Source organism: Clytia hemisphaerica, unplaced genomic scaffold (assembly GCF_902728285.1).
Source record: "Clytia hemisphaerica strain Z4C2 unplaced genomic scaffold, Clytia hemisphaerica genome assembly, whole genome shotgun sequence".
NCBI classification, from domain to species: Eukaryota; Metazoa; Cnidaria; class Hydrozoa; order Leptothecata; family Clytiidae; genus Clytia; species Clytia hemisphaerica.
This window is the reverse complement of record NW_027103553.1, coordinates 16,737-44,519: the sequence shown is the minus strand read 5'-3', so window position 1 is coordinate 44,519 and position 27,783 is coordinate 16,737. Positions and strand designations below refer to the sequence as shown.

General features: G+C 35.0%; 1 protein-coding gene across 1 annotated transcript in view; it reads left to right on the top strand.

Annotated features, from left to right (window-relative positions):
- Positions 1-4,860: 4,860 nt before the first annotated feature.
- The window catches only part of LOC136800404 (E3 ubiquitin-protein ligase HERC2-like), a gene marked incomplete at its 3' end in the record, with an annotated part of 39,551 nt that continues 16,628 nt past the window's right edge, over positions 4,861-27,783 (top strand). Inside the window, exons 1-24 of the mRNA XM_067057063.1 lie at positions 4,861-4,982; positions 5,136-5,683; positions 6,109-6,372; positions 7,562-7,793; positions 8,147-8,337; positions 11,627-11,798; positions 15,371-15,547; positions 15,717-15,838; positions 15,973-16,118; positions 16,268-16,381; positions 16,572-16,701; positions 16,916-17,171; positions 17,498-17,677; positions 17,986-18,217; positions 18,363-18,692; positions 19,035-19,394; positions 19,754-19,885; positions 20,059-20,153; positions 20,355-20,566; positions 20,767-20,975; positions 25,727-25,845; positions 26,085-26,411; positions 26,702-26,838; positions 27,157-27,374. Coding sequence (XP_066913164.1) covers positions 4,902-4,982; positions 5,136-5,683; positions 6,109-6,372; positions 7,562-7,793; positions 8,147-8,337; positions 11,627-11,798; positions 15,371-15,547; positions 15,717-15,838; positions 15,973-16,118; positions 16,268-16,381; positions 16,572-16,701; positions 16,916-17,171; positions 17,498-17,677; positions 17,986-18,217; positions 18,363-18,692; positions 19,035-19,394; positions 19,754-19,885; positions 20,059-20,153; positions 20,355-20,566; positions 20,767-20,975; positions 25,727-25,845; positions 26,085-26,411; positions 26,702-26,838; positions 27,157-27,374 — 4,984 coding nt within the window. The remainder of the gene's footprint in view (positions 4,983-5,135; positions 5,684-6,108; positions 6,373-7,561; positions 7,794-8,146; positions 8,338-11,626; positions 11,799-15,370; positions 15,548-15,716; positions 15,839-15,972; positions 16,119-16,267; positions 16,382-16,571; positions 16,702-16,915; positions 17,172-17,497; positions 17,678-17,985; positions 18,218-18,362; positions 18,693-19,034; positions 19,395-19,753; positions 19,886-20,058; positions 20,154-20,354; positions 20,567-20,766; positions 20,976-25,726; positions 25,846-26,084; positions 26,412-26,701; positions 26,839-27,156; positions 27,375-27,783) is intronic.

Here is a 27,783-nt window from a genome sequence, read left to right as displayed (position 1 = left end):
AGTTGAGGGTGACCCGATGCGAAGGCTCCCTTTTCGTATAGCTGTCTACCCGAAGGTAGGGGAGGGCGCCACTCCTTTCCCTGGATTTTTCCACTACCCTTGATCCGTCTCTGAACATCAAGTAGAGAGGCATCAAGTACCATTTTGAGAATCTTAGGTATGACCCGGCTGGGGATCGAACCCACAACCTTGCGCACCCGGGGGGGGGGGGGGGTACTTAGGCAAATGGAGGGTACGGTATGTGCCGCCCTTAAGGGTACCTTTTTTGGACTTCCAAAGTCCCGCCAAGGGTCGGAAAAGAGGAAAATTACAACTTTTTACCCCCTGAAAGATCGAAATTTGGTTAAAATTGGTCAAATTTGTCCCGCTAAGGGGCGTAAAATTCCCAAAATTTTCCTTTGTTTTCTCCTATTTAGTCCCGGTAAGGGTCCAAAGTTCGAAAGTCGGGCTGGCACCCCCCCCCCCCCCGTAAGCTCGCAACCCTAGTACCCTCCCCTCCCCCCGGGCTTGCGCACCGTAGCTGGATGCTCTGCATTTATGCTACACGGTACGGTCGCTGATACAGAAGATACAGTATAAGCAACATGCATAATGTATAAAAATAATACGTTCTGTACTTGCTGGTTTATATCTTGGTTGTTTTTAATGGTAAGATTTTTTGCAGCCAGCAGCGCTACAATCATCTAACTATCTTCAATTTTGCATACAACATGCAAGCTGGCTCTTCCCAGCCCATCTGCTTCTTTCATATCTTTAGATCTGGTATTTTGATTTTTTGTTATATAATCAGTCATACAGTAGAGTTACCAGGTACCATAGGTTGGTAGGAGAGATTTATCATTGATCTTTTAGTACTATATTTTTATGTTTTACCGGTATGTTCTATATTTTTTATGATTTTCACAGGTGAAATACTCTTGAATAAGTTGAACAGTTACTTAGAACAGCTAGCTAGGAGGCTCTCTCAAAATAAATTTGTGGAAGCTACTTCTGTCGATAGACCTTTTTTCAAAGAGGCCACCCTGTTGAATAATTATGTAGTCCAGCAGAAAAACAATGATAAAACCATGCATAATATATACAATATACATGATACAGTAATTATGGGGAAATCCCACTTGTTCGACAGTATACTTGTTCGACGGTGCATTTGTTCGACAAATCTTAAAAAATGTCGAACTGATGCGCTGTCGAACAACTGATCGCTTAGTTGTTCGACAACCCACTTGTTCGACAATTTTACGAATTTGTCGAACAAGTGAGTTGTCGAACAAATGGGTTGTCGAACATGTGACATATCACCGTAATTATGCATGGCTCTATCATTGTTTTTATGGCTGGAATACAAAATTATTCAACAGGACGTCCTCTTTGAAAAAAGGTCTATTGTTCAGAGCTGGCTCTCGTTTGGGAAAAGGCAACACCATAATGGTCTAGCTGTCTAGAGGTAAAAACAGGAAAAATTATCTTGTGCCTAGGTAACAGCTTTGTTGGAAAAGACGATCAATTGCTGTAGCTTTCAGTTCAGTCTAGGCAAAAAAAAAAGATGCAAACGTAATTTTTTTATGAGTGTGTGGTTATAGTCATCTGGGGTAATTACGGGACAGTTAAAATTAAGGGGTAAATACGGGACAAATGGTGCTATTATTATAAATTTGGATTCAGATGGAGAGGATTTTGGAGATTTCATTCTAGCTGCTAGAAAAATGTTTAGTTAGATTATTCTAACATATACTTTTAATGATTCAACAAAAGTTTCACATGTCACCATAAAAATCAATTTTCGTAGTTTTAGAAGGAACTTTTCAAGAACTGCAATCACTTTGATTATATTTTGACTGAATTCTGACATCAAGATACTAATATGGTTTGAAATCATAATAGTCACATTATCAAACAAGGTACCTTATCTCTAAAAAGTCTGTCCCATATTTACCCCGTAGTCAAATCTTAATCTTGGGTAATTATGGGACACTAAAGTTTGAGTTTGAAGTGTTTATTTTTTATAAGAAAACTACAAACTTGATTTTCTAGTTTAATGAAATCATAACTACACTCTAAGTTTTTCAAAACCTGCAAAGGTTTGCATCTAAATATTCTTTCTATTTCTATTTGGTTGAGTTGCAGGAGGCTTTGAGGCCTATTTTCGCAACTATAGACGCTTTAAATGAGCGCCCCGTCAGCACCTTGGACTGACTACCCAATTCCCCTCACATGGCATGGGTTGACCTGGGCGAAGGTTCATTCACTTGCCAAGTGAACTGCTGCGAGTGGGAATCGAACCTCAGTCGCCTGTGCAGTAACCAAGGTCAATGACCACTATACCACAGCGCCTTTACTTCAGTTGGTCTAGATTGCTCTATAGAAATGTTATTGATTGTGAAGTATCCCGTTCCCAAATGGGAAAAAGCATAGTTTGCAGAGGGGTATGAACCCCCCTAGGTTTATTTCATCCCCCCCTATATACCCATCCCCCCTTTTGTAATGAAATCTTATCCCCCCCTATTTTTTTACAGAAAATCCGTTTCGAAGGAAACTCGCTTTCCCACCTACCAGCAAAATTATCAACAAGAAAGAGTATGAAGTATTATAGTCACAAGCCAACAATGACAGAATATTCTAACGTCATTCCAATATCCGAACGAAAAACATAAACAAATATGGTAGACTAGAAGTGGTTAGTCAAAATTCGATTATCAAATAAAAAACAGAAACAAATATGGCAGACTAGAAGAAGTGATTGGGAAAGTAAAAAGTTGTGTTTTGTTTTGATAGTACATATTTTTTTTACTTTAAAACACAAACTGTGACAATTTGTATTTGATTAGAAAATTGACCAAAATTTCCAAACCCCCCCTTTTTTATTTGATCCCCCCCTACATTCCCATCCCCCCTAGTTTTTTCGGCAGATCTCGGTACCCCCCCTACAAAGGCCCTCCAGAAAGTTGGCATCCCCCCCTATTAAAAAGGGGGGGGGTGCAAACTATGGAAAAAGGCTGGGGTAAAAATGGGACACTGTCACTAATTTTGTTGAAAGTCCTTTAGATGATAGCACTTGGATTTGAAGTCATCAAGTGGATGCAAAACCTCAAATATCATAGCCTTTTGGAAAGATATCTGGATTTTTCAATAACATTTTATACCTGTCCCATAATTACCCAGAGGGTGTTCCGTAATTATCCCAAAATGCAGGATATTTATGGGACACCTTTAGAATAATTTTTAGGATCATCTACTAAATTTCAAGGAAAAGTAATAAATCTTGTGTAAAGGTCATACTTTGATAAATGAAATATCAAAAAATCGGATCTCTAGGATTAATACTTTTAGAGTAATGCTCAAATATGTCAAAATCATCCCGTAATTACCCCCAGATGACGATTGCGGCCACATACAGGAACTCAGCAAATGTTCCTAAACTGTGATTCATTAGATAAAAAAGTTTCAATTGAATCAAAAAGTTACTCTTTTACAGCAAATTTCTATCATTTTCCAAGGGGTCTGAATGGATTTTAAAGTTTTAGCAAGAACTAAGTTTTGCGAAATTCAATCCACCCAAGGTGGTGAGACGTAAGTATCTGATTTAAGTCAATGAATCCAGAATTTCGCTGGACTGTAAAGTTCTTCTAACGCCACATGATGGACATTCAAAAATGTTAGAAAGGTTTTGATTTGAAACGCTGTTGTGGGTCAACTGTTCCATTTTTAATCGGTATTAAAATGTGATTTTATCGGTTGAAGATTGAAATAAATAATTTGAATATATTGCTTTTCTTTCAAGATATTCAAAATCAACACTTTGAGAAACGAAACAGCTATATTGAGAAGTTACAAGGCATCGTCATATTGCACGGCATACAACACAATTTAAAAAAGGTTTAGGAAATAGGAAAGGAAAAGGAAAATCCTTTTATTACACCCCTATATCAGTGACCCGGTCAGATCCGCTCGATAGAGAACCCGGCAAAAAAAATTGCATAGAATGACCTAATCTTATTTATTGTCTTACCCTGGTCATCAGTCGTAAAAAAATGTTTTAAAAAATTCTTGAAATATTATATACTTCAAGTCAATATTTTGCCTACCAAAAATTCTCACTTAGCATAGGCATAACGAGCAAAATTTATGGATGAGAGCGATTTTTATGACACTGTAATTATTGTCTTTGTTTTATCAAAAGATAATGAATATGTCATAAACGTGTGCACTCCCTCGTGAATTTTGCAGGATATCTCACATGCCTATGCTTAGTGAGTTTTTGAGATTTCATGTTCAGACCCGGTGAAGTTATACTTTTTCCATAGCCATTCCGGTGGGTTTCAAAACTTCACTACTGTAAGTCACTGAAAAAGGGGTGTTCTATTATATGTGAAATAAAAAAATGTACGTTCATGCGTGTCAGTAAATGTCCGGGGTAGTGTATCAGTGATCCCGACTTTCCTACTATTCATATTTCTTAAAAGGGTGTTGAAATTAGAAGAATGATGCTGACATTAGACCAACTTGCGGTATTCCAAGGCAAACTTAAAATCCATAAATATAAAAATATTTAAAAGCGCCGAAAAACCCTATATTTCCAGGCTAGTAGTTAACACAATTATTAAACAGCAAATCTTTTTTCAAAACACCCATCCATCCCAGGATACATGCCACACTTTTTTGTATACAGACCCACCTTGTATAGGTTTCAATTTCAGATACTAATTTTGATATCATGAAGAAGATGTATTGTTTGCGTGCAATGTTTAAAATTTTCTGAGTGCTTCCAATAAATAAAGATTTGTCTCAATTTGCTTGTTTTTTGTTTCACTGACCTGTCATCATCAAATCAATTCTTCCGATTGTAATTTATAAAAGCTGAAAGTTGAAAAAAATGTAAAAGATTCATAGAAAAGAGGACAATGACATCATCCTTAGGGATAGCTCCCTTACTGAAGCCAGTGGAAAAGCTTAATAAAAAATGGCTTGATCGAGACCCAAAGGTAATTATTCAATTCATTTTCTTTGAAAATCTTTTATAGAATACCAGACCCTTTTTTATTCAAAGAATTCCTTTATTCATTTACTAAGTGAGAAACTTGACCTGTCTTGAATGAATTAGTTTATAAAAATTTTCTTGCTACTTTTAATTTTAGGATGTTCTGAATAAAGATGTTCTTTTCAAATGGTACAATGAGTTGCTCTCTGAGAAAGAGATTTACATTCGTCCAGATAGCTTTTTAAATAGAGATGGTTTTGCTTCACATAAGAGCAGTAATGGTCACTATTATTGCGGGCAATCAACATTGAATTGTAGCTGTTGTAACACTATATGTGGACCCTCGCATGGATGCAATTGTAAATCATGTCAAGAGATTGAGGAAACGCTGAAAGAAAATAAAGATCTTCACACCTCTGAAGTATTTTTGTTGAAAGAATATGTTGAAGCATGGGCATGGGGGAAATTACCTACACAAAAAGAACTGAAGAATTTTACCAAATTAGTTGCTCAACAGCAGCTTTTACTGTTCAAAAAATCCACTGAGTCAATAAAGTTTATGCAAAACCTGAAGCCTAAAATGTTCGTTTATGCACGATTTTTATCAGTTTACTCAAGAACTTGTTTCTTACCTTCTACAATGAAAGATGCTAAGAAGGCTCCAACAGAAGAAAAGAGCCAAAACAAGCCACTCATAGTTACAAAGTAAGCTAAAGTGCTTTTTTACTTGTAATCAACTTTCTAGAAATTCCTTGTTCCTTGATACTCTATCTCGTTTACCTTAATAAGGGAACTAATTTTCAAGGAACTTATTTTCACAGTGCAAAGGTACTATTTTGGTACTTGAAAATTAGTTCTGCAAAAATTATTTCCCTTAAGTTAGCTGTTTGTCCTTTCAATAGAACAAAGTTGGTTATTTTTAGTCCCCTTAAGGTAGATTGTCTAGGTTTGATATTCACATCACCATGAAAGGGATACAAATTTGAACGCAATCAAAAAAAGGAAGTATCTGGCCCAATATGAAGCATTTGTCTAATATGAAATGGAAATGGAAATGGAAATGGAAATGGAAATGGAAATAAATGGGAGAAACTAAAACCTAAGATTTTACAAAATTGTCTTTGTTTTAGTTTGCCAAAGGAAATCAATACTGAAGAGGAGTTTGCTCATTCAAGTTTGATATTGGTGTTCAAAACTGCTTTCAAGTATATTGATTCAAAATGTGGCATTTTTGAGGAAGATATATTTTGTACGGAAATATTGAATGAAACTCTCAACATGCTTCAGTCCATCGCTAAACCTTTGATATATGATGGAGATGAAAAAAAGTCCTCAAAACTTTTGCTAGGTTTCCTTAAACACTCAGCAGATTACCTCTACAACATCATTTCAAGGTTAGTTATTTTTTGAAAAGATGTATAGAATCTTTCTTCTGTCTTGCCTTTTTCTAATCTTTGATTTTATGAAGGATTTCTTTATTTTGTTTTTTTTGGGATACAGCCGCACGGTACTGACTAGTAGCCGGATGGTTAATCTCAAAAAATTTAGTACATCGTATTTCATTTGGGATCGGAGTGGGTAAATTACTCATTTCAAGCTAGTACCTGGTACTGAGTTTTGGTATTTGGTGGGTAGAATGGGTAAATATTTATCAATTTTGGCGAATCAGAATGGAAATGTTGCCAATTTTCCAAAAAAAAATTCTAGAAAAAAATCAGATTTAATTTAACAGAAGTATATATATTTTTTGATTTTCATATTTTTCAATTTTTAAAAATTAAATTGTCGCGAAGAACTTTCCAAGTTTTGAGCTCTTCCATATTTAAGTCATTACCCAGTACTAAAAAGGGGGTGGTGGTAAGAATTTTTCTGAAAATGGGGGTTAACACCCTATGGGTTAGTGCTCTGCGGCTGTACACCCTGAATTAATCTATATTGATACAAAAGCATAAGCACACTAGGAGAAACACTACTATACATAAATATAGGCCATTTTCTTGTTCGGAATTTTTATCACCAGTGGTCTGCCTTAAATTATAAATAAACTGTGAATGGTAAATTACATTATGTACCTTAAGTGGATAAATTTTTGCGTGGATTAATTTTCAAGGTTTTCGCAAATTTTGGCCATTTTTGCGAAATTTAGTCCTTGTGAAAATTTTGAAGGCCTTTGATTCGCGAAAATTAGTCCACGCAAAATTATTTGGAATTTTACAATACAAACATGTTACAATCAAAACATATTACGAGTCCAACTCTCCATTTCAACTGTAAACTCTAGTAACCTCCTAAAAGTACATTCTTTGAAGTTTTTTGAAAGCTTTTGAGTGACTTTGTCTGCCTTTTTTCGATTAAAAACACACATTTCTTTTCTAGTTACAATTTATATATTCGCGAAATTAAATAAATAAGGGCATTTTCGCAAAATTTAATCCACGCTAAAATCTTAAAGACCCTTGATTCGCGAAATTTAATCCACGCAAAATATTTAAATTCTTGTCTCGCAAAAATTAGTACATGTAAAAATTTATCCACTTAAGGTAGAACATTTAAAGATTATTTGATCTATTTCTTTCCTTTTAGACCTATCTATAGCCTAAACCTTTCTTTGAGGTATAATCAAACCTTCATCGAGTTGTTGTTAGAGATAGCCTTTCAGACAACATCTTTAACAAGCCTGTTAAAGGTGGCCAATTTATACATGTTTCGAAAAGAAGAGGGATGTCTTCTATATTCGTATCAACTGGAAAAATTTCTGAAGAAATTGGTTGAACAGTCCTTTCAAATGCAGTTTGAATATGCAATTGTATCAAAGGTGAACACTTATTTCAATAATACGCCTTGAAATCCTTATCTCCACTCAGAATAAAGGACGACAAAACATTTAATCCCTTATGGGTCTCACTCCAATTATGTTACACCAAGATATATAATGCTAACTTTTCTACGTGGAAAAATCACTTTTGGTCCAAACTTAGAATTAACCTGTGTTTACAAACTTGCTGATGCTGCAAATTTATTTTCATAGCATAATTGGTATTAGTGAGAACACTGGCTTACACTGGGTTACAGCGGAACTGTCTGCAATCTTATTGATTTGTCTTTCTGTTTTACTTTTTTATAATTTGCAAATTGATCCATTGGCTTAAAATTTAATTTCTTTTTCAGTATTTCTCAAACTGTCCGATAAGTGGTATTTTATCTGATACTCTATCACTTTATGAATCACTTGACAAAGAAGAGGATCCAGATCAACCAGACAAAGACGAAAGTCCAGATCAACCAGACAAAGACAAAATGAGTCCAGATGAACTAAAGTCTTATGTTAGGATACAAAGTATGCTGGAAACTCTCTCAAAGTATGTAGTAGGGTATAATATTACAAGAAACACCCTTTGTTTAAAGGGTAGGTTAAAAAATTAAGTTGCCTACTCCCTGAAATCAAAAATTTCCGATTACTTACCAAATATAGTCAAGTGATCCCTTATTTTAAAGCTTATTAAGTAGTGAAGCAGAATATATAAGAAGTTCTGAAATATTCTTGATGGTACATGAAAAAATGAATAATTAAGATATAAAAAATGTCATATTTTTCGAAAAATAGGCTGAACCATCATTGGAGTAGGTGACAACTGCCTTTGTTCCAGGTCGCATTATATCTTCAGCTATACCTGCCAATATTAATTCTTCTAGATATGCTTCAGTTCAGCAGGCAATGTATTGTTATCTAAAGGCTCAATGTGCTCATAAACCATCCACTCTCTAAACACCCTTTCTGCAAAACAGTGTGCAATTTCCCAACTGAAGTTTCAGTCTGATATTTGACCCCCACTGGTGGAAAAAATCCTACTAGGTCTGTGAGAAACTTTGAACAACCAAACAGAATATTTGCACACAAACATATTGCACCCTCTGCTTGGTTATTTCAGACTTTATTCAGTTTAATGTTCATAAATATTCATCACTACTGACCAAGAACCATGTCTTACATGTCGATAGTTAAATGGTAAATAATCATGTGGGTCATCAACTACTTTGCCGTGTCAATTCAAGACAGCCTTAAGTCCATTTTTTCCATTTTGAGATAATTGACTTTAAAGACTGTTGAGATGTGTTGGACTTAAGGCTACACATTCATGTCAATGCTTCATAGAAAATAAAATTTGAACTAAAATTTAGGACTTTAGGCTGTTTATGGTTGATATATTATGGAACATTCTAAATTTTTTTTTTTGAATTGCAAAAGACACCTCTTTCCCATTAGAATTCTGTGGACTTAAGGCCGTTTTTGGAAAGCGTGCATGCTGAAATAGGGGGTTATGGTCTTAAGTCAATTTTCGAAAAAATGGACTTAAGTCTGTTTTGAATTGACACGGCGACTTGTTCATACTATACTTTTCGTAGGTTTCAGCTTCAGGTAAGGAATCACTATCACTATCAATGCTAGCCTCAAGTCCCGGGGGGGGTGGGGGGGGGGGGTACTTAGGCAAAAATAGGTGCTGGGTATGTGCGGACGGTAAGGGTCGGGTTTTTCACCTTTCAAAGTCTCTCTAAGGGTTACAAAAATCAGGAAATTTCAAAGTAGTCTCTCTAAGGGTGGGAAAAAAAAAAAAAAAAAAAAAAAAGAAAAATCATGATTTTTAGACAAAAATTTGATTTTGAGAGAAAAAATTACAAAAAAGTCTCACTAAGGGTAGGAAATTTTTGAAAATCAGGGAAAATTTTTCGAAAAAGTCTCTCTAAGGGTCACTTTTTCACTAAAATTTGGTCTCTCTAAGGGTCGGTTTTCGGAGGTCCCGTCCGCACATACCCCTCATTCACCAACCCTAGTACCCCCCCCCCGGGCCTCAAGTTCAAATGCATTCATTCATGGTTTTGATTTTAATCAACTTTTGACATGGAGTTCATGCTTATACTCAATTCATATTTATTTGCCTCAGCCTTCCTTTTTCGTTCATTTTGTTTTCCATTTTGCTTTCTTTTTTCTGTTTTCATCCATTTTGGAGACTGTTTGTTGCAATAACTAATCTGGAGTACAGACTTCATGCTTTCATAAAACTGCCAGTCACTCTCTCTCATTTTTAACCCCCCATAATTTGTCTTACCTTTTAATCTTACCATTGCCTGGTGGATATAAAATAGACAGTTGGTTATAAATTCATCATGATTAACTTGTGTCCAAAGTTTTTTGTCATGATGATTTTCAAACTTTATTTACTTTATTTACGTGCTTCTTTCGAGTGTCTTTCTTAGAAGAAAGGAAGAAGGGGTTTTTGGCGGGGCTCCACTTTTGATAAGCTTTTCATAAACATTAGCTATTGTCTTATTTAGTTCCTCAATATCTTCATCTTCTGTTTCTAGATTGCTATTTTTCTGACATTTTCTCTGCTTCATCTATAACAAATAAAAGCTTCAAAATCACAAAAGTGATAAAATGATGCCGAGCGTCCCAGAAAAAAGTCCCCCTTTTTGAAGGGAATTTTCTCGAACTCTATGAACTGTTTAAAGAATCAATCATTTTGCATTGGAAAAAGAAAGAATAAACTTAAATTTTGAGGGGTCATTTGTCAACTAGATCAAAAGTAATGATCTAAATGCTAAAACATTACTTTTTAAAAAGGTCAAAAAAGGCAAAAAACAATTGGTCAACAATTGAGGAGATATTGAGTGGCCCCCAAGATCGCCTGACCTCACTGTATGTGATTTCTTTTTGTGGAGTTACATAAAACAACAGATTTGGGAGCAGCCCCAAAATTTTGCAGTCCCAGAACCTTGATCAATTGAAAGCTTCAATCAGAAATGTTGCAGCTAATTTCGACCCTCAAATGATTTGGATCCCTTTTACAGGGATGGTTTATCGTGTAAATATATGCTTTGGATAAATATTTCCTGGTGAAAAAACGTCTTTTATTGTTTTTGTCTTACAATAAATTCAATACCCTCGTTTTTTGCCTTATTACAACTTATTTGAAAAGTAATATTTTAACATATTAGACCATAACTTTTGATCTAATTGACCAAATTTGACAAATGACCCCTCAAAATTCAAGTTTATCCTTTCTCTTTCCAATGCGAAATGATTGACTCTCAGTTGATAGAACTCGAGAAAATTCACTTCAAAGAAGGGGACTTTTTTCTGGGACACCCGGTATCTTTACTCTTCTCACACCAAAGCTCATTTTCAAAGCATGTCTTGTTAAAACTTCAGGGGTTAACGAGTTTATTAGTACTTATTATGCTGCAAGTGTATTTCAAGGATCTAAATAATGTCCTCTTAAAAATCATATACTTCAAAAGAATTTTGAAATTTCATCACTAAACTGTAATCTACAAGTATTTGAATTTTATACTGAAATGTCCAAAAAAGACAAAGTTTGAAATGACTATTATTTTTTTTGGTGGAAGAAATCTACCTGATAACCTAAATGATATATTCTTGATCTGTGAACTATTAGCTTTAAAATGAGGGGTCACTTTGCTATGTTTCGATCTTTTTTAAATTTGCCAATTTTCTGTCCTGGCCTAAATCTTAGGGCAGGGACCCGAAAAATAATCCCTACCTCATTTTTCAGTATTTATTTTCCTAACCCCACTACATATTTAAAAAGGGTTGCCAGACTTTAAAAGGCAAATTTATTTTTAACATAGGAATCTACCAGACGAAGACGAGAGTCCAGATGAAGACAAGAGTCCAGATGAACCAGACAAAGATGAGGAGAACGAGGGCAAGGACATGTATAAATTTGTTCAAAAGTTATTGAAAGCGCTGACATTGACTGCAAGACCTCTTGAAGAATACAAAACTGAGGAAGAGAAAAAGGTATTCCTTTGTTGGTGGATAAGAACAAAGTATGGTCACAGATTGAAGTATTTTCTTGGTCCATATTCTCAGCCTGAGCTAGAAGGACTGACTTATTTCTATGGTGCAGGTTTTTGGCTGTTACTCCTCAGGAATCATGATTGATATATTTCTTTCTAAATGATTATCAGCATTCTCTAAGGATTATATTCTATTAGATTATTATTCTCAAAAGTTTGTATATCCCAAAACCCTTTGCAAAAGAGTCAGCTAAAAACCACTAATGTGTCATAGTGTGCAAGGGGGTTCCAGGTCCCACCTAAAAATTCAGGTCCCACTTAACCCTAAAATTCCCACCCTCAATCCAGACTCCCAGATCCCAGCTAAAAATGCTATCCACACGAAAAATTATACAAGGAACGAAACTAAATTTCTTACAGTATTATATTAAAAAGGAGAAAAGTTTAGTACCAGTGGATACCCCTTAAAACCCACAATAAAAAGTGGTACCCTCTATCTCATTGTTTAGTTGGAGTGTAAGGCTGAAACTTTTTGTGTTGAAAGTACGTTGTCTATGATTGTCTTCCCTAGCAGTGATGTTTTGTAGAAAACAGTTTTCAGTTTTTCACGAGGAAGTGAAAAAGTGCAGTTTTAGCTATTTACCCCTTAAAACCTACAAAATGGTTTTTCTCGAATAACTTTTTACAAAAAAGTTCTTTTGACCTCAAATTTTGAACAGTGATTCACTGTAAAGTTACTAATGTTATGAATAAATGATCTCAAAAATATGTGTTAAAATCAAAATACCCCTTAAACAGGGGGGGTCGGTAGTAAAATCTCAGACATATATGAGTAGTAAAAGGATTTTTATGGATTTTTACATACCACCACCCAGACTCTTGGAAGAGGTGTTTTACTACCCTGGTAGTAAAAGTTTTTGGGACAATTTGTCATGGAGACCACCTATTTTTTGGTTGCTTTTCGGACTGATTTTGCAAAAAAAGCTAAAAAGTGATTATTTCTGTGACACATTTTTGACGTAGTGCAAAAATTAATGTTTTGCCCTTAGAATTAAAGTCTTTTTCATATTGACAAAAAATTTCGAGAATTTTTTGTTTGCAGCAAACAACTTTCTAACAGAAAATTTTTTCAAATTATAAAAATTTTCAGATTTGTTCAGAAAAGTCATCCAAAAAATTTAAAAAATTACAAAAAATAGCTAAAATTTGCTAATTTTACCAGTTTTAACTACCCAGGTAGTAATTTTTTTTTCTAATTTAACACATAGATACCACCCATTTTAGTATTTAACTACCCTGGGTAGTAAATTTTTTTTTCGATTTTTTGTCACACCACCACCGTAGTAAACGTCATTATGTCTGAGATTTTACTACCGACCCCCCCCTGCCTTAAAACCTACAAAAATAAGGCTAAAAACCACAAAGTCCGACCCTTGCTAACGGGATACTAAAGCTGATGGATACAAATTTGGTGTTGCTTCGTGATTCAATGGTTCAAAGACTTGCTAGAAATTCATTCTCACAACAATATTTTCATTTTTCAGGATTTAATGCAATTGTGTGTGGTTTTTTCGTCAAAAACGGCTACGAAAGGCCAAAACCTTCATTCGCTTCATTTTTGACCTATGGTTCTAATGTTTTTCTAAATCTCCATCAAATTTGTGACATTTTGGTATGCAACATGACCAGGTTTTGTCATTTGTCAGTCGATATTTAGATTTTATTGATCATCACCATAAAAGTGCTTTAAAGTAGAATTTTAAGGGCCTGTCATTTTCGTTGGGGTCTATTCACGAAGATGAAAATGATTTTTTCATACCTACCATAAGTATAGGTATCTAAAAAGTATAGGTTTTATGACCTTAAATTCAATTGTGTAATTTCTAGGTCCAAAAAACCTGATTTTTTGAAGGGATTTTTGATAAAATTTTGAATAACTTCGAATTTTAAGATACTTTAGCATCTTTAAAATCCTTAAAATTTGGTATTTTATGAAAGAACATTTATAAGAGGTTGTAAAAAAGTGAAACATACCACATAAAATTAAATCTGGTAGTTATGAAAGCCAAAAATGCAACATTGTGGGTTTTAAGGGGTATGTGGTTTTAAGGGGTATCCACTGGTATAGTAAAAGAATCATTTATAGAATATAAAATTTAGAAAATAATATAATTAAATTGGAAATAAGAAAAAACTGACATTAGCTTTTATCAAAACACCAACAATCCCACCTAAAGAAATCAATCTCCACCTAAACTTGTTTCTCTCACCTAAAACCTGAAAATTTCCAAATCCCACCTGGAAATTTTCGACCCAAAACACCAACCCCCCACTATTCTGGGGGGGGGGGGTGCACACCATAGGTGTTCGGACTCTTTGAAAAACATACAAACATTACAAAAGAATCTCTTTTGCAATTCCTTTGCAAATCACACTTATTATAATGATCAAAGGTACTTAAAGGAACTTATTTTAGGCAGTGTCAGATAAATTAAAGCTACTTTTTTACGCAACTATATTTTGCAAACAAGTGAAAGATCGAAAGTTGTTTCCAGATGTGACCGTAAGGTTTTTTTGTAAACAAAAAAAATAGCAAAGTTGATTTCGAACAAATTTACAATAGAATGTTTTGATTATAAGATAGAAAACGTTCTATTTATTATAAACTTAAAAACATTCGAAAGAGTATCAGTAAACTCAGGTAAGTTATGGCATGTCTCAAAAACCTGAAAATTACCATAATTTTTGAAGGCCATTAGCCGGCAGAAAATGGGGAAACCAATGATTTGCTACGAAGGGTACCATGATGAAGTTTCGCTGTAGGGGTGTTACCTAATTGTTCACGCCCTTATTTTCGCGAAAAACCACAAAAACTGAAAAATGCTGACGTCAGCAAAACTTGTTTTTTAAATAACTCCAGTTCGGCTAAAGATAGAAGCATGAAATTTGGACTGAAGTTGCATATCATTAAAAGGATTATTTTGCAAAAAAAAAATTTTGAAATTTTGCTGACATCAGCACTTTATTGCAAAATTTCGTATTTTGTTTATTTTTGCTGACGAAAGCAAAATTTCGAAAAGTTTTTTTTTTCAAAATGATCCTTTTAATGATATTCAACGTTGGTCCAAATTTCATGTTTCTACCATTAGCCAACCTGGAGATATTTAAAAAACAAGTTTTGCTGACGTCAGCATTTTTTAGTTTTTGCGGTTTTTCACGAAAATAAGGGCGTAAACAATTAGGTAACACCCCTACAGCGAAACTTCATCATGGTACCCTTCGCAGCAAATCATTGGTTTCCCCATTTTCTGCCGGCTAATGGCCTCCAAAAATTATGGTAATTTTCAGGTTTTTGAGACATACCATAACTTACCCGAGAAAGTCCCTTTGTTTGAGGAATGTTATTTTATTTGATGTATTTTCATTTTTCCTAAACCTTTTCTAATCTTGTCGCACTTGTTTTTACTTCATCAGCATCATCAGACTTTTCAATCAAAACAAAACCTTTAAGAGCCTTATTTCATTTGATAAGTTTTGAAAATTACAAAATATTTAATAACAAACATTCTTCAGGTCGCTACAACAAAGCAAGGAGATGAGTTGGTTTGGGGAAATCTGAAGTTGCTTAGTTCCTTGAAAGAAGAAAAGCCCAATGTCAAAATTGCAAATATTTGCTGTACTGATACCTTGGTGTTTATACTATCATTGAATGGAACTGTTTATTGTTGTGAACATGACAAAGACAAACTGGTAATCAAGTCTTTTATGTACCTGAGATACTTAAAATAAATAGTCTCTCCCGTTGTACTATTATATTTATCTCGCTTTATCTAAAATCTTTATCAAAGACCTCACACATCAAACATGTATATGTGATGACCTGTATATTTCTATAACATTGAACTCTTTTAATCTTTAGGAATTGAAAGTTTACCCACAATTGAAGGGCTTGAAAATCATGCAATTGACATGTTCGTTTGATGGTCACTTCATTGCATTGACAAACACCGGTCATATCATCACATGGAAGGATGTTAACAGGTACGTTTTACTTAGGACCATATGGTTGTTTACTACAATGGTATACATTGATGTTGAAATTGCCTTAAGGGGTACCTTTTGATGTCAACCAACAAAAATAATGTTGAACGATTTAATTTCTTTTTTTCTTTCAGTGTGTTTGAGCATATGACATCAGTGCCCTTGCAAATCAAAGGAAAAGTGATCACAGTTGCTGCTGGCTTTGGTTTTTATTCAATAACAACTGATCAGAATGAAGTTTGTATTTGGGGAAATACTTTCAGTGGAAGTGCAAACTATGGTAAATGAATAGGAGACTTGAGTTTTCTTTTTCAACTTTTTTTTAAAGGATTTGTTTTAGTAGGAAATAGAATAAATATTATGTATTTTTCATTCAGGGACTTACTTACCACCAGTTTATCAACGTTCTTGCATTCTTCATTTTTTCAGAACAACACAAAGACGGATTTACGCCAAGACAGTTTTGTGAATTTGAAAACACTAAGATTATTGACTTGGCGTTCTCACAATATCAACAAGAAGTGATTTTTGTGACTGAAGAAGGTTGATAACTATATTTACAGCCGAGTCTTGTTTTATAAAAACTCACTCACTTTTTCTTATTGAATTAGAGAATTTATATCTGATGTTTTACTTTTTTATGAAAATCTTGATTTGATTTGACTAATCTAACTTTTAATACCAAACCATCTTCGAAAAGTCTCATTGATTTTAAATTTCTTTTCACTCCCAGGAAAAATTTGGTCTTGGAAGAATGGGACAACAATGAGTCTGATCTCGGCAAATTATCCAAATGTTGTCAATGTCTATGTTGCAAAATATTTTTATGTAGCATTAGCAAGTAACGGGCAGGTTTACAGGTGGTAAGTATCATCTCTTTTCAGTAGGCTCATAATTTTTAAACAGAAAAGTGCCTAAAAACTTTGAAATAACTATACTTATGTGTATTCCAGTTTTGATTTTGAACGCAATTGTCTACTTACCACCATTATTGAGAGGTAAAGGAGGGTTATCAACCATAAAAATGGTACATTAGATGAAATTATTTAAACATAACCTGTGTCTCTTCAATTTCAGGGGACGTGATAGATTCAGTAAAACTCCACATGACAGTGAAGTCCAACTGCAACCTGTGGTCAAACTAAACAAAGAGAGCATAGCTTCTATCAGTGTAGGAGCATATCATTGTATAGCCATCACTAATACATCAAATGTGTATTGTTGGGGTGGGCTTGGTGGAAAGGAGGAGGAAGAAATGATCATAAGAGAGCCTGTCCTTCTGAAAGCTGTTAGTGAACTTGGTGTCTCCAGAATTGTAGCAGGTCCTCATCAAGTATGTATGCTTCAATTGGTGCAAATTCCTCTGACTATTGATTTACTTCCTCTAGCTATCCCAAAGTTTTTGCAATTTTACCACGTTTGCAATTTTACTACTTTTACTACAATTTTCTTATATTATTAGAAATCAACATATCCAAATTCCAGTTAGCTAGGACTCATTCGATTCTATCGTCCTAGTGGCTGTCGATATGATACTGAGTAACTAATGACATCCTATATCATCCGATTTATTTGCCATAATGTATATATGGTGTAATTATCAGTGTTTGTGATCTTCATTTCTCTTCATTACTTTTATCAACTTCATTTCAATTTTAGATCTTTTGTTGGCGTGTCTCCTTCATAAATCCTTTGAAGGAGCATGTACCCTTTGCAATCGAGATCAACAGAGAAACATTCGAAAATTTGGAACAACTTCTGTCATACTCGCAAAAAGTCGAAGACCCAGAAGTGAAAGATGATCTCATTTCCTCTTGTTTGTACCTCTTGAAAATGCAGGTAAAATTTTTCATTTAATATTTTTGCATTGATAACTTTCTCAGTACACCATTACATACCGGGTGGGTGAAAAACATAGCATAGGTCGCGAGAAATTTCTTCATATTTTGAAGTTCATCTGGTTCAAGGCTTTTTTGGGCTAGGCAGACATAGCAAAGTTATTTTGGAATAATGTCATGAATCTGTTTGAAAAAATCACGGTAGTTTTTAGACAGGAACCCTAACTGGCATTTTCGACATAGATTTTTAGTACGTGTCTAATATCATCCATTGTCAAGATTACATTTTTAACAAATCTTAAAATATAGTTCCATGGCGCACGGGCTCACGATGTCTGTACTTGTTTTCTTGGATTTGATGGGAAATCAGAGTTTTCACAGAAGTTGAAATCTCTTGTTATTAATTTGATTTCCACGCTACCATACCATTCCAAAATACACAAGCTTGCTGAAGAAGTGTTATCTGTAGGATGGTTATATCTTCTTCCATCTGCCATCGAAAGAGCAACCACTTTCTCAACCCTACTCAAAATCAAAACAGGTAGAGTCGAATTTAAATTTTGAATTTGTAAATTCTTGAATTTGAATTTCCAAAGCTAGCTTGCTTAAATTTATTTTGTTGCAATTTCTCTTACCATTCACCAAAGTCTATCATAAATAATGAGTTTTTTTTTGCAATTTTTTAGAAACCAACTCCGAGAATCACTCATTTCTCTTGCAACTCCTAATGAAATGTTTTTTGGAGAAGAATGGCCTTGAAGAGATGCTCGAAGACACGTTGGATCTGTTGATTGCTAACAGTAATAATGATGATTTTGATCCGACCAACAGTACACTGTTCATCTTGCTCAAAGAGCTGTTCTACGTCACCACAAGCTGCATATTGGTGTCAGTCAAAGAAGAGGATCCAAGACTGATCGAACAAGAATCGTTGAATGTGCTGTTGAAATTCCAACGTTTGATGTTTGCCAGGGTTTTCATTGTGACAGAGAAGGATATCTGCTGGCCAGCTAGATGTAAGAGATATTTATGTTGATTAAAAACACATAGTATACTTTTTAAACTGTCACGATTAAGAAAAGAAAGTTATGAAATTTTGATGACTCAAGGGACCAAAATGTGCTTTTTAATTGATTATTTCTTATTGAAAACACTTGCTCGGCTCAATTATTTCTGATTTTTAAATAAGAAGTTCCTTTTGCAAAGACATACTCAAATTCAATCGATGTTCCATCATAAATACAGGAAAGCTAATTTGAAAAAGGAAGGACTTGTTATTTATAAGTTCAAGTGGTTTTCCTTCTAGATTACATGCCGTGGTATTTTATTGTAGGTATTTCATTCTTCCCTTCTTTCAGGTTATGTATATGAACCAACCCCAATGGTGAAATCACTAACTGCTGTCATTAGCACCTTCATCAACTTATTACAAACGAGTTGCAAACAGTTATTGGTCTATCATTCTATGGTTCGCAAATGCTCTCACAAACGCTTACAAGAAAGTCCCATTGGTATCATATTCCAAGAGTTTTCAATCTATTTGATCTTACTTCAAAACTACGCACCGATTATTACCAGTAATTGTGAAACGTTTGCTCAGTTTGCAGAGATCTTGGATTGGTTTGACAAACTGAATCGATCCTTCAGCGAAAATGATCCCGAGAAAGAGAAACTAGCAGAAGAAGCAGAATTGTCATGGCCTGTATCTACTGCAAGTAGTAAGTGTGCCGACTAGTGTTTATGGCTGAAGCCATCGTTTTAATGTTCCCTTGTAGATATAGTTCTAGGTGCAATACTTCCTATATATTTCAGGGCTTGCCTAAGCTGTTGGTCAACGGGCATTGCCCGACCCAAATCCCTCATGTCTGATTCAAAAATCATTTGAAGCCAAAGCCAAAGCAAATCCGATCAAACCTTTTTTCTTACCTTTTTGAAATGTTATTTCAAGCATTATCTTTAACGTTTTCGAGACAGTTTTCATTTCATCATTGTTCTTACATAAGTTTCATGTATGTTACAAGAAAATAGTTCAATTGCTTCATTACTGCTTTTACAAACATCAGTGATACGTTTTCAGGTGTGAGCAACGTCCAATATGACACGAAAAAGAAAGTCGAAAATTCGAAAGACAAGAATGAAGAGAAAGATGACGGTGCAGAAATTGAATGTTCTGAAAAAGCACAAGAAGACTCACTCAGTAGTTTCGTTGGTATGTATCGAAACCTCATTTCGCGGCGGTCAAAGAGACGCTCTCCTATAAAAAAACCTTGGCTATCCCCTATCTGAGTATTTTTAGCTGTGATGTTCCACCCGGGTACCGCACTTATCTTTCTGCATTTTACTGACAGTTTTTTAAAGAACATGGTTGCTTTTCTCCCACAGATAAAGAAGTTTCGACGGCGATAGCCGATGTGTTGAATTTCACAAACATCAAGATATTGAACAAGGATAAGACAGCCACTCAACCTAAAATGATGGTAAGTTTAATTTGTAATCATGTTTTTTTTTTGTTTTTGAGAATTTAAAGCAGATTCGTAAGGAGGTCTTCGAAAGGAGGTGAATGGGACTCCATTCAAAAATTTAAGGCGCCCTTTTCGCCTTTGTCTTTTTCGCTACCGTTTATTCACACAACTCTCTTAATAATAACTACTGAAACTCGAAACCAATTTCATTTTTAGTTGATGTCTGCAAACACAAAAGAAGAGGGGCTCGGTCAACATTTCGTGGAAGCTGAACAATCGATCGCTTTTGTACTTGGTTTGCATTGTTGTTACCTGGCGCATGGCACTTACGCGTCGCATGACGAGACGGAGAATAAACGCTTCCTTCATTCAACCCTCTTCTCGTCCGGTATCAATAGAGATGCAGTGCTGAAAGAAAAGAAAGAAAAGTAAACCATAGTTATTTGTCAGAAGTTTTATACGAGGAGGGACTATTTTGCCTGTTTGCTGCGTCTATTTTTATTGAATGAAACATTGCAACGAAGTAAAGTATCATGATAGATTGCCTAGCCTCTTTTATATTCTTGTCAGGACAAAATAGGTAAGCAAAAGTAGTATTAAAAGTAACAGTATTGTCTTTGTCTTTTAGAAACGAAGAAGATGCGAGTAGCGATTCTGATGTATTATCCCTATTGAGTGAAGAGTCATGTGCTTCAACAGGGGTGGTTATGAAGAATGTGTTTCAGATGGCGACAGATGAAGGGTTGTTGATCATCCCACCACGTGGTGATCCTACTTCGGTTATTGAACAAACAACACGATGTATATTCGCTTGTTTGCTGTGGCATTGTGGTCTAGGTATGTTTCCTTTCTATATTTTCAGTTATATTAATTAATACAGACATGAACAAGATTTACTAGCCAAAATTTTAAGCTAATTTATATAGGATACTATGGAAAAGAATAACGAGAACCGATATAAAGTCCAATTTAGTCTGGAAACCTGGTGACGGAAAATAGCTTTTTATAAACATGAGTGACGATGAATTAATCAAAATACTTTGATCGCCAGATTTCTAGACTGGTATTATGATCGGTTTAGAAATCTCAAGAAAGCAATCATTTTTCAAGTAATGACTTTTGGGAATTATCGCGTCAATAGACAAAGGGTTTTTCTTAGCTCAATAGGATTGGTTTTTTTTCCAACAAAAGATTTGTAATCGGTAACGCTTCGTAAAATAAATTACGTAATAGACGTGCTCGTATGTCCTGGCTGTCCTCCTCTTCAATTGCCAATGTCAAATCATTTCAACAATCTTCATATTTGTCATAAATACTCTTCAAAAATTCAAATCGATCGAAATCAGGATTTAATAGAAGTTTTGGTAGCCAATCAAAAATCTGGAGCGGAAAAGTTTCAGTACTTGCTATGATGATTTTATGTCTTTCACTGTGCAATGACTTCAATTTTTGATACCACATATGATCCTTCCACCCATTTCTCTGATGAATCAACAGCACTATCGACGAGACTGAGATTCTCTTTCCATCGAGAAAGTATCCAATTTGATCGTTTGTAGGTGGTCGGTATGATGATAAATGGTTGAAAAGAAAGTTATGTGTGACTTCTTTCTTGATTAAGATCGTTTCGTACTCTCGCAAGTTGTGAATCGTCAAATGATGACATTTATTTCGTTGAATTTTGTTTAAAATGGTTCCAAGAGCGGTCAGGAAATCTCCTTGGAACATGTACCATCTTTCTACATCCAGAACAATGGATATATTATTTTCGCGAAGACAACTTTCGGATGCTAGAACAAGTGTGAATTGCAAATCGACCAGAAAAAACAGCAACGAGAGCATTTTGTTCTTACTTCTTACGGCCACACTCTTTTCTTCTGAACGAATAACTCGATCATTTCATAATAATTATATCTAAAATGGTCATTTCACTGTATCTAAAAGGATGGACAGAAAAATGAAAAACACGGAAATGGAAAAACACGGATAGGATTTGTGACAAGGAGGCATGTTTTAAAGCTTTGATATATGGTGAAAATTGTTTATAAATTTTCAAATATTAATATAAAGTTGTCGAGCGGCGACGGTACCTGAATGTTCTTGCATAACCCACATTCAATAGATTCAACATTCAACATTCATTAGCTCAAGTGGATCTTAAATATTTGCATTCAAGCTGTTGTAAAGTTCTGATTAAAATGGTGATTTTCTTCATAAGCTGACATTCTTATTATTTATTGATCATTATTGCTAAGTTTTAGTGGCGTTCTTAAAAGAAAAGCCAAGGTGGGAGGGGGATCAGCACTAAAATCCCAGGTATATTATTAGGGCCATCTCAGGAAATTGTCACCCGCGATCGGAGATTTCTTTGCCTGATTAAACCGCCTCTTTGGGTGCTATCATATCCAGTCAAAAATGACGTGAGAGTGACGTAACATACCGGTTGTATGAAAAATAAAGGAATTTTTTTTGAATTACCACCATTCCATTTCAAAAAGCATTTTTGGTGGAGGTCCTTTAAATTAACCTATGTTTGTTCGTCCGTTCGTCCGTCCGTTCGTTCGTCTGTTACCAACTTTTCTCAGGATTGAATCATAGGAATCTTTAGATTTTTGGTATAAAGGTGCAAAATGGTAGTGGCCAAAATGTGACGGAGCCCGATTTTCGAAAAAAAAATTTGGGGGGCAAATTTGGGCCAAAAAACGGCTAAAAAACGGGTTTTTTGTACTTTGTGAAAAATTGGATCATTAATTTTTTCTGAATTTTTGCATGAAAGTAAGGTACCATCATAGGTAAAAGATGGCTCAAGCAGATTTTTGCAAAAAAAATTTGTTGGCTCAAAAAACGCATGTTTATCTATAAGAATCACTATTAATAAGCATACATCAATGTTCTTATTCAAATTACTCAATTTTTTTATGAGATAGATGTTTTTTTTGCTCACGAGGGCTTACTTTTGAAAAATATGTGTGTTTAAACATGCAATTTTGGTTGCTTGGCGTGTTTTTATAGAAAAACTGGCCAAATTCGATATTTTTTATAAGCACATTATCAATTACTTAGGTATTAGCTTTTCTCGAGATTAGCTCTTTCATTCTTTATGATTTTTTGCACAAAGATGCATAACTATAAACCCTCGAATGTGACGGAGCCTGATTTTCGAAAAAAAATGTTTTTGGGCAAATTTGGGCCAAAAAACGGCTAAAAAGGGTTTTTGGACTTTGTGAAATATTGGATCATTGTTTTTTTCTGAATTTTTGCATGTAGGTAAAAGATGGCTCAAGCAGATTTTTGTAAAAAAAGAATTTTTGAGCTCAAAAAACGCATGTTTATCTATAAGGATCGCTATTAATAAGGATACATCAATGTTCTTAGCCAAATTACTCAATTTTTTGATGAGATAGATGTATTTCTTGCTCACGAAGTCTTGAATATGAAAGAATATTTCAAGGGCATGAAATTTTGGTTTCTAAACATTTTTTTTTTATAAGAAACAAACGACTAATTTTAATAGATCGTCACTATTTGTGTTCTGAATGATTGTTTAACGGTCATGCTCACGTAGATATCAATTATATGTGTTAAATGCATAACCAGGATGGTCAATAAAAGTATCACTTGTTTTAATTTCATTTAAAATTTTGAATAGGTAGAAATCTTCAAATCTAGGTTTCAGGGTTTTAAGCTCGTATTGTTCTACAAAGGGTTTTCGCCAAATTTATACGAGATTATATCTCAATTGCTATTCGTCCTAATATAATCTTAATCTTAATATCTTTATTCAATTGCAAAAAAATACGTACGACCAAGATGTCGTTCGCTCGATTGAGATCAAAATTATTGATTGAAGCTTAGATAAAATTGTACAATTGCCCTATCTGGGCAAGGTTGAATACAGAGCTATATATCTCTTCAGTGAGGCCTATTCACTTCTGAAAGATATGACTCTGCAGGCCAAGGCTTGAAAACTCGGAGAAATTCTAAAATGGTAGAGGCTATGTATGGTAGAATTGATTGAGAGATATGAAATAGATTTAAAACAATAATTGTCGGAACAAAGGAAGAGGAAGAGGAAGAGCAAAAGTAGTGTTGTTGAAATGTGGGATTTATGCTTTAAAAGTAAGCTCGAGGAAAAAAGAAGTGAGATCGTGATCGGCTTAGGTTGTAGTATTCAAAGTATTGATTCCAAAGAGAGGAATATATCAAATGTGACGGAGGTATTGAAAAAAACTCGATTTCTTGAAAGAATGGCTAAACATGAAGTACAAGAGATGTAATAATTTAGATTATATAGAAAATAACATATTATCTTATCAACAACTTTGGGAGACTAGAGACTTGTTTAAAGAAAATAGACAAAACTAGAAGTAAATTGCAACTTGGATTGGAGAATAGTGGAGATATTGAATTGATGTTGGTAAAGAAGTCTTTCTAGTCAAAATGTCAAGTTTGGCGAGTGTCATGAATGAATGTTGCATAATATATATTGCAAGACTACATCTAATAAATATTTGATGAGTGAAACTGGAAGATTGTCGTATCCAGAAGAGCAGTCAGTTCGAAGATTCTTGATTTTTTTGACTACTTGTTCATATGTGACGGGTTGGAATTCGAATTCATGCTCGACATCTGTAGCAATTTCTTGAAGAAGGAGCTGGATTTCCTCGATTGAAGTTGGCTGTGATCCGAGGATTCTAGCTGTGGAAATGTAGTGATCGTTTAAATCGGAGGGTTGAATATTGATAACACTTTTCTTTGGGTGGAGGATTCCGTGAATAAGCTTCCAGACTTCTTTCGGTTTTTTGAATGAGAAAAGTTTACGATAGAAAGTTTTTTTGTTGTGTTTTGCGTGTTTTTTTAGAGGATTTCGAGCTTCTCAGAATTCTATCCAGTCGGAATCTGATTTCGTCTGATGAGCTAAAGTTCGCTTTTCGCTGCTTTTCGTGACAGGCTTGTCTTAAGTTATTGATCATTAAGTTCTTCATCTAGGGCGCTTGTCGACGAGTGACTTTTATTCTCTTCAGAGGTGCATGGCGTCCGATGTAGTTAAGTAGTAAATAGTTCTGTATGTTTAAACTATCATCAGCGCAGTCGGTCGCATAAACGAGGTTGAAAGGAACGGTGGTGGTATCGGTATCGGTATCGGTATCGGTATCGGTTTTCTCTCCACGAAGTAATAAATTTATCCCTAGTAAAATAAGATGTTAATATATAGATGCGCTCCATCGTATAGTCTTACTATTGCCAATTTTTCAGGTGTGCCCTTTACTTTTACTCAATTACCACGCTAGTGACTCACTTAAAAGCAAACGGCTAATAAAAGAATTTGCTAGTTTTGAATTTTTGGACAATATCTTTGTAAACAATGATGCCAGCCTATATACGTATATCCGGCGTGCCTCTTTTTGAAATACAGTATAGTCTCCACGGGGAACACAAATTTGTTCGATTTAAAGAAAAATTCGAATTATGGAGTACAAGGTTTATAAGAGAAAACTTGTTTGAGTTGAGGAGACGTTCGAGTTACAGTGGTTCGAGTTAAAAGAGGCTCTACTGTAATCAATTTCATTTGATGTTCTTGTTTGAAGGTACCAACCTGAAAGGTTTGCAAGATGGTTCCGATGAGAAATGTCTCTTGAAATACAAGACAAAAGATTTGATGTTGATCATCACAAGGCTTGTGGCGATGCGCTCCAAAGTCTTCCAGGTATAATCTATTTGTCTCTTCTCTCTGCAGTCAATGAAATATTGTTTAACAATTCTCAAGATCATTTCCTCGTAAGCCCCAAAAAGTACTATTGACCTTGACTCTACATGCATGAAGCTTTCTCTATCGGCTCTGCATCGTGTCTTATCGTGTTTTATTTACGGGATTGAAAGTTAGTTACTTGATCGACTCAAAACATTCAGCGTGTATTTCAATCTCACTTGTTTGTTTGTATAAAGCTTCATCAAGAAGAAGAAAAACCTTTAAAAGAAATTTGTCAACCCATCATCAAGAAATGTCAATTCCTTTGCAAGTGCGTCAACGCGTCACAGCCATCATCCAAATCACACGTCAAACGACGTTGGATAGAGACATGCGAGCGTCTTCAAAAGACACAAGATCCTCCTTACAAATGGAGAGTGTTCTTATGGAAGGGTCTGAAGAATCTTCAACAGGCTGAACAAAAGAGAACAAGCGCATTGAATGTGTTAATTGACGAGTTGAAAGATTTCCTTTTCGATAAGAAGGTCAACACGGACATCCTTCGAAAGTGTTTTCTCATGCAGGTATAAACTAATACAACTTTACGCGTCATACTGTAAATCTCCATTCTCATCCCTTTTCATCATCAGGGTGATATTGTGTTGATGGAGCTTCTCAAACGACTCTTTTTAACAGGGTTAAATGGTTTAACATGTTTAATTGGTCCTCACTTGGCAGAGAGGGTTCCAGAGCACTACTCTTTTAACACTAATCATTTTAACACTAATCCTGCTTCAATGTCAAACAATGCTTGTCCTTTCCTCGATAAATCGGCAATGAAAAACAAAAAGTTTCGAATCATTTTTCCTTGTAGATTAAGAGGGCAAAACAACGGCTAATCGCTGGTTATTTGATGCAGTCATTATGTTTACGTCAGCAGATTTTTTCACATGTCAGATATTCGCTTCTTTGTGGATGGCTTGGGTTGCTGGTACCTGGTGGCTCTGTTAGGTTTGTCGAATTCCTTGTTTTTGATTTGTGTTGAGTTGTTTTCTGTACTCTGAAGTCTCAGAAAATGATGTTTACAAACTACCACGAGTAGACTTTTACGGTAGCAAATACGTAAGGCGTATGCTCATTTCATAATAAGACGAATGGTATTTGAAGGAAATGTGCATGTATTTATAACTCGAGTTTTCCATAAGTTGAACAAATTTCGTCCCATGTGAACGTCATAGTTATCTAATTTAGAGCGAAGGAATAATCTTTTGATTTTCGAATTTGCGATAAAAAAATAAACATAATCGAATCGACGTAATTTTTTTTCAGTCATGCGAAGCCAGGCATTTTATTCAACGTCGAGTTGGTACCAAAGGACGACGTTGACAAACTACGAAGTGTTTTTCACGGTTTCGAGAACTTCGCTTTGAAAGCACTGATCGATGAAATCGAGAAATTGTCCGATTTTCAAACGGAAGATGAAATTAACGGACACGTCCGAGAAATGCTGTTATCACTCACTCTTCTGTGTTCTTCCTTAATGTCAGGTATAATGATCCTCGGTTGTATTTTTTTTACCCACACTTCTTCGCCCTGTTTTTGCTTTTGCATAAAGGCACAGCTTTATAGCTTTCTCCTATTATGATAAATTTGACAGACTCAGGCTCTAGTCGTGTTTTGAGTCAAAAATGTCAAAGATAAGAAAATAGAAAACATGAAAAGGACAATCTGCCACCTCATAGAAAGTTTTTTACGAGAATTTATGTACGGGTCTGCAGCGTTCCAAGCTTGAATTCGTAAGCAAATGGACGTCAGGTGGTGAATTGTCCTAGTGGTGTTTTCCTTTTGTTTTATCGGTTTTTGACGTTTTTTACTCCACACTTAGTCTTGATAGTTCTTTGACCAGACCCGGTGAAAGCGGGGAAACTGGGGACACTTCAGCCTCCCCACTATTAC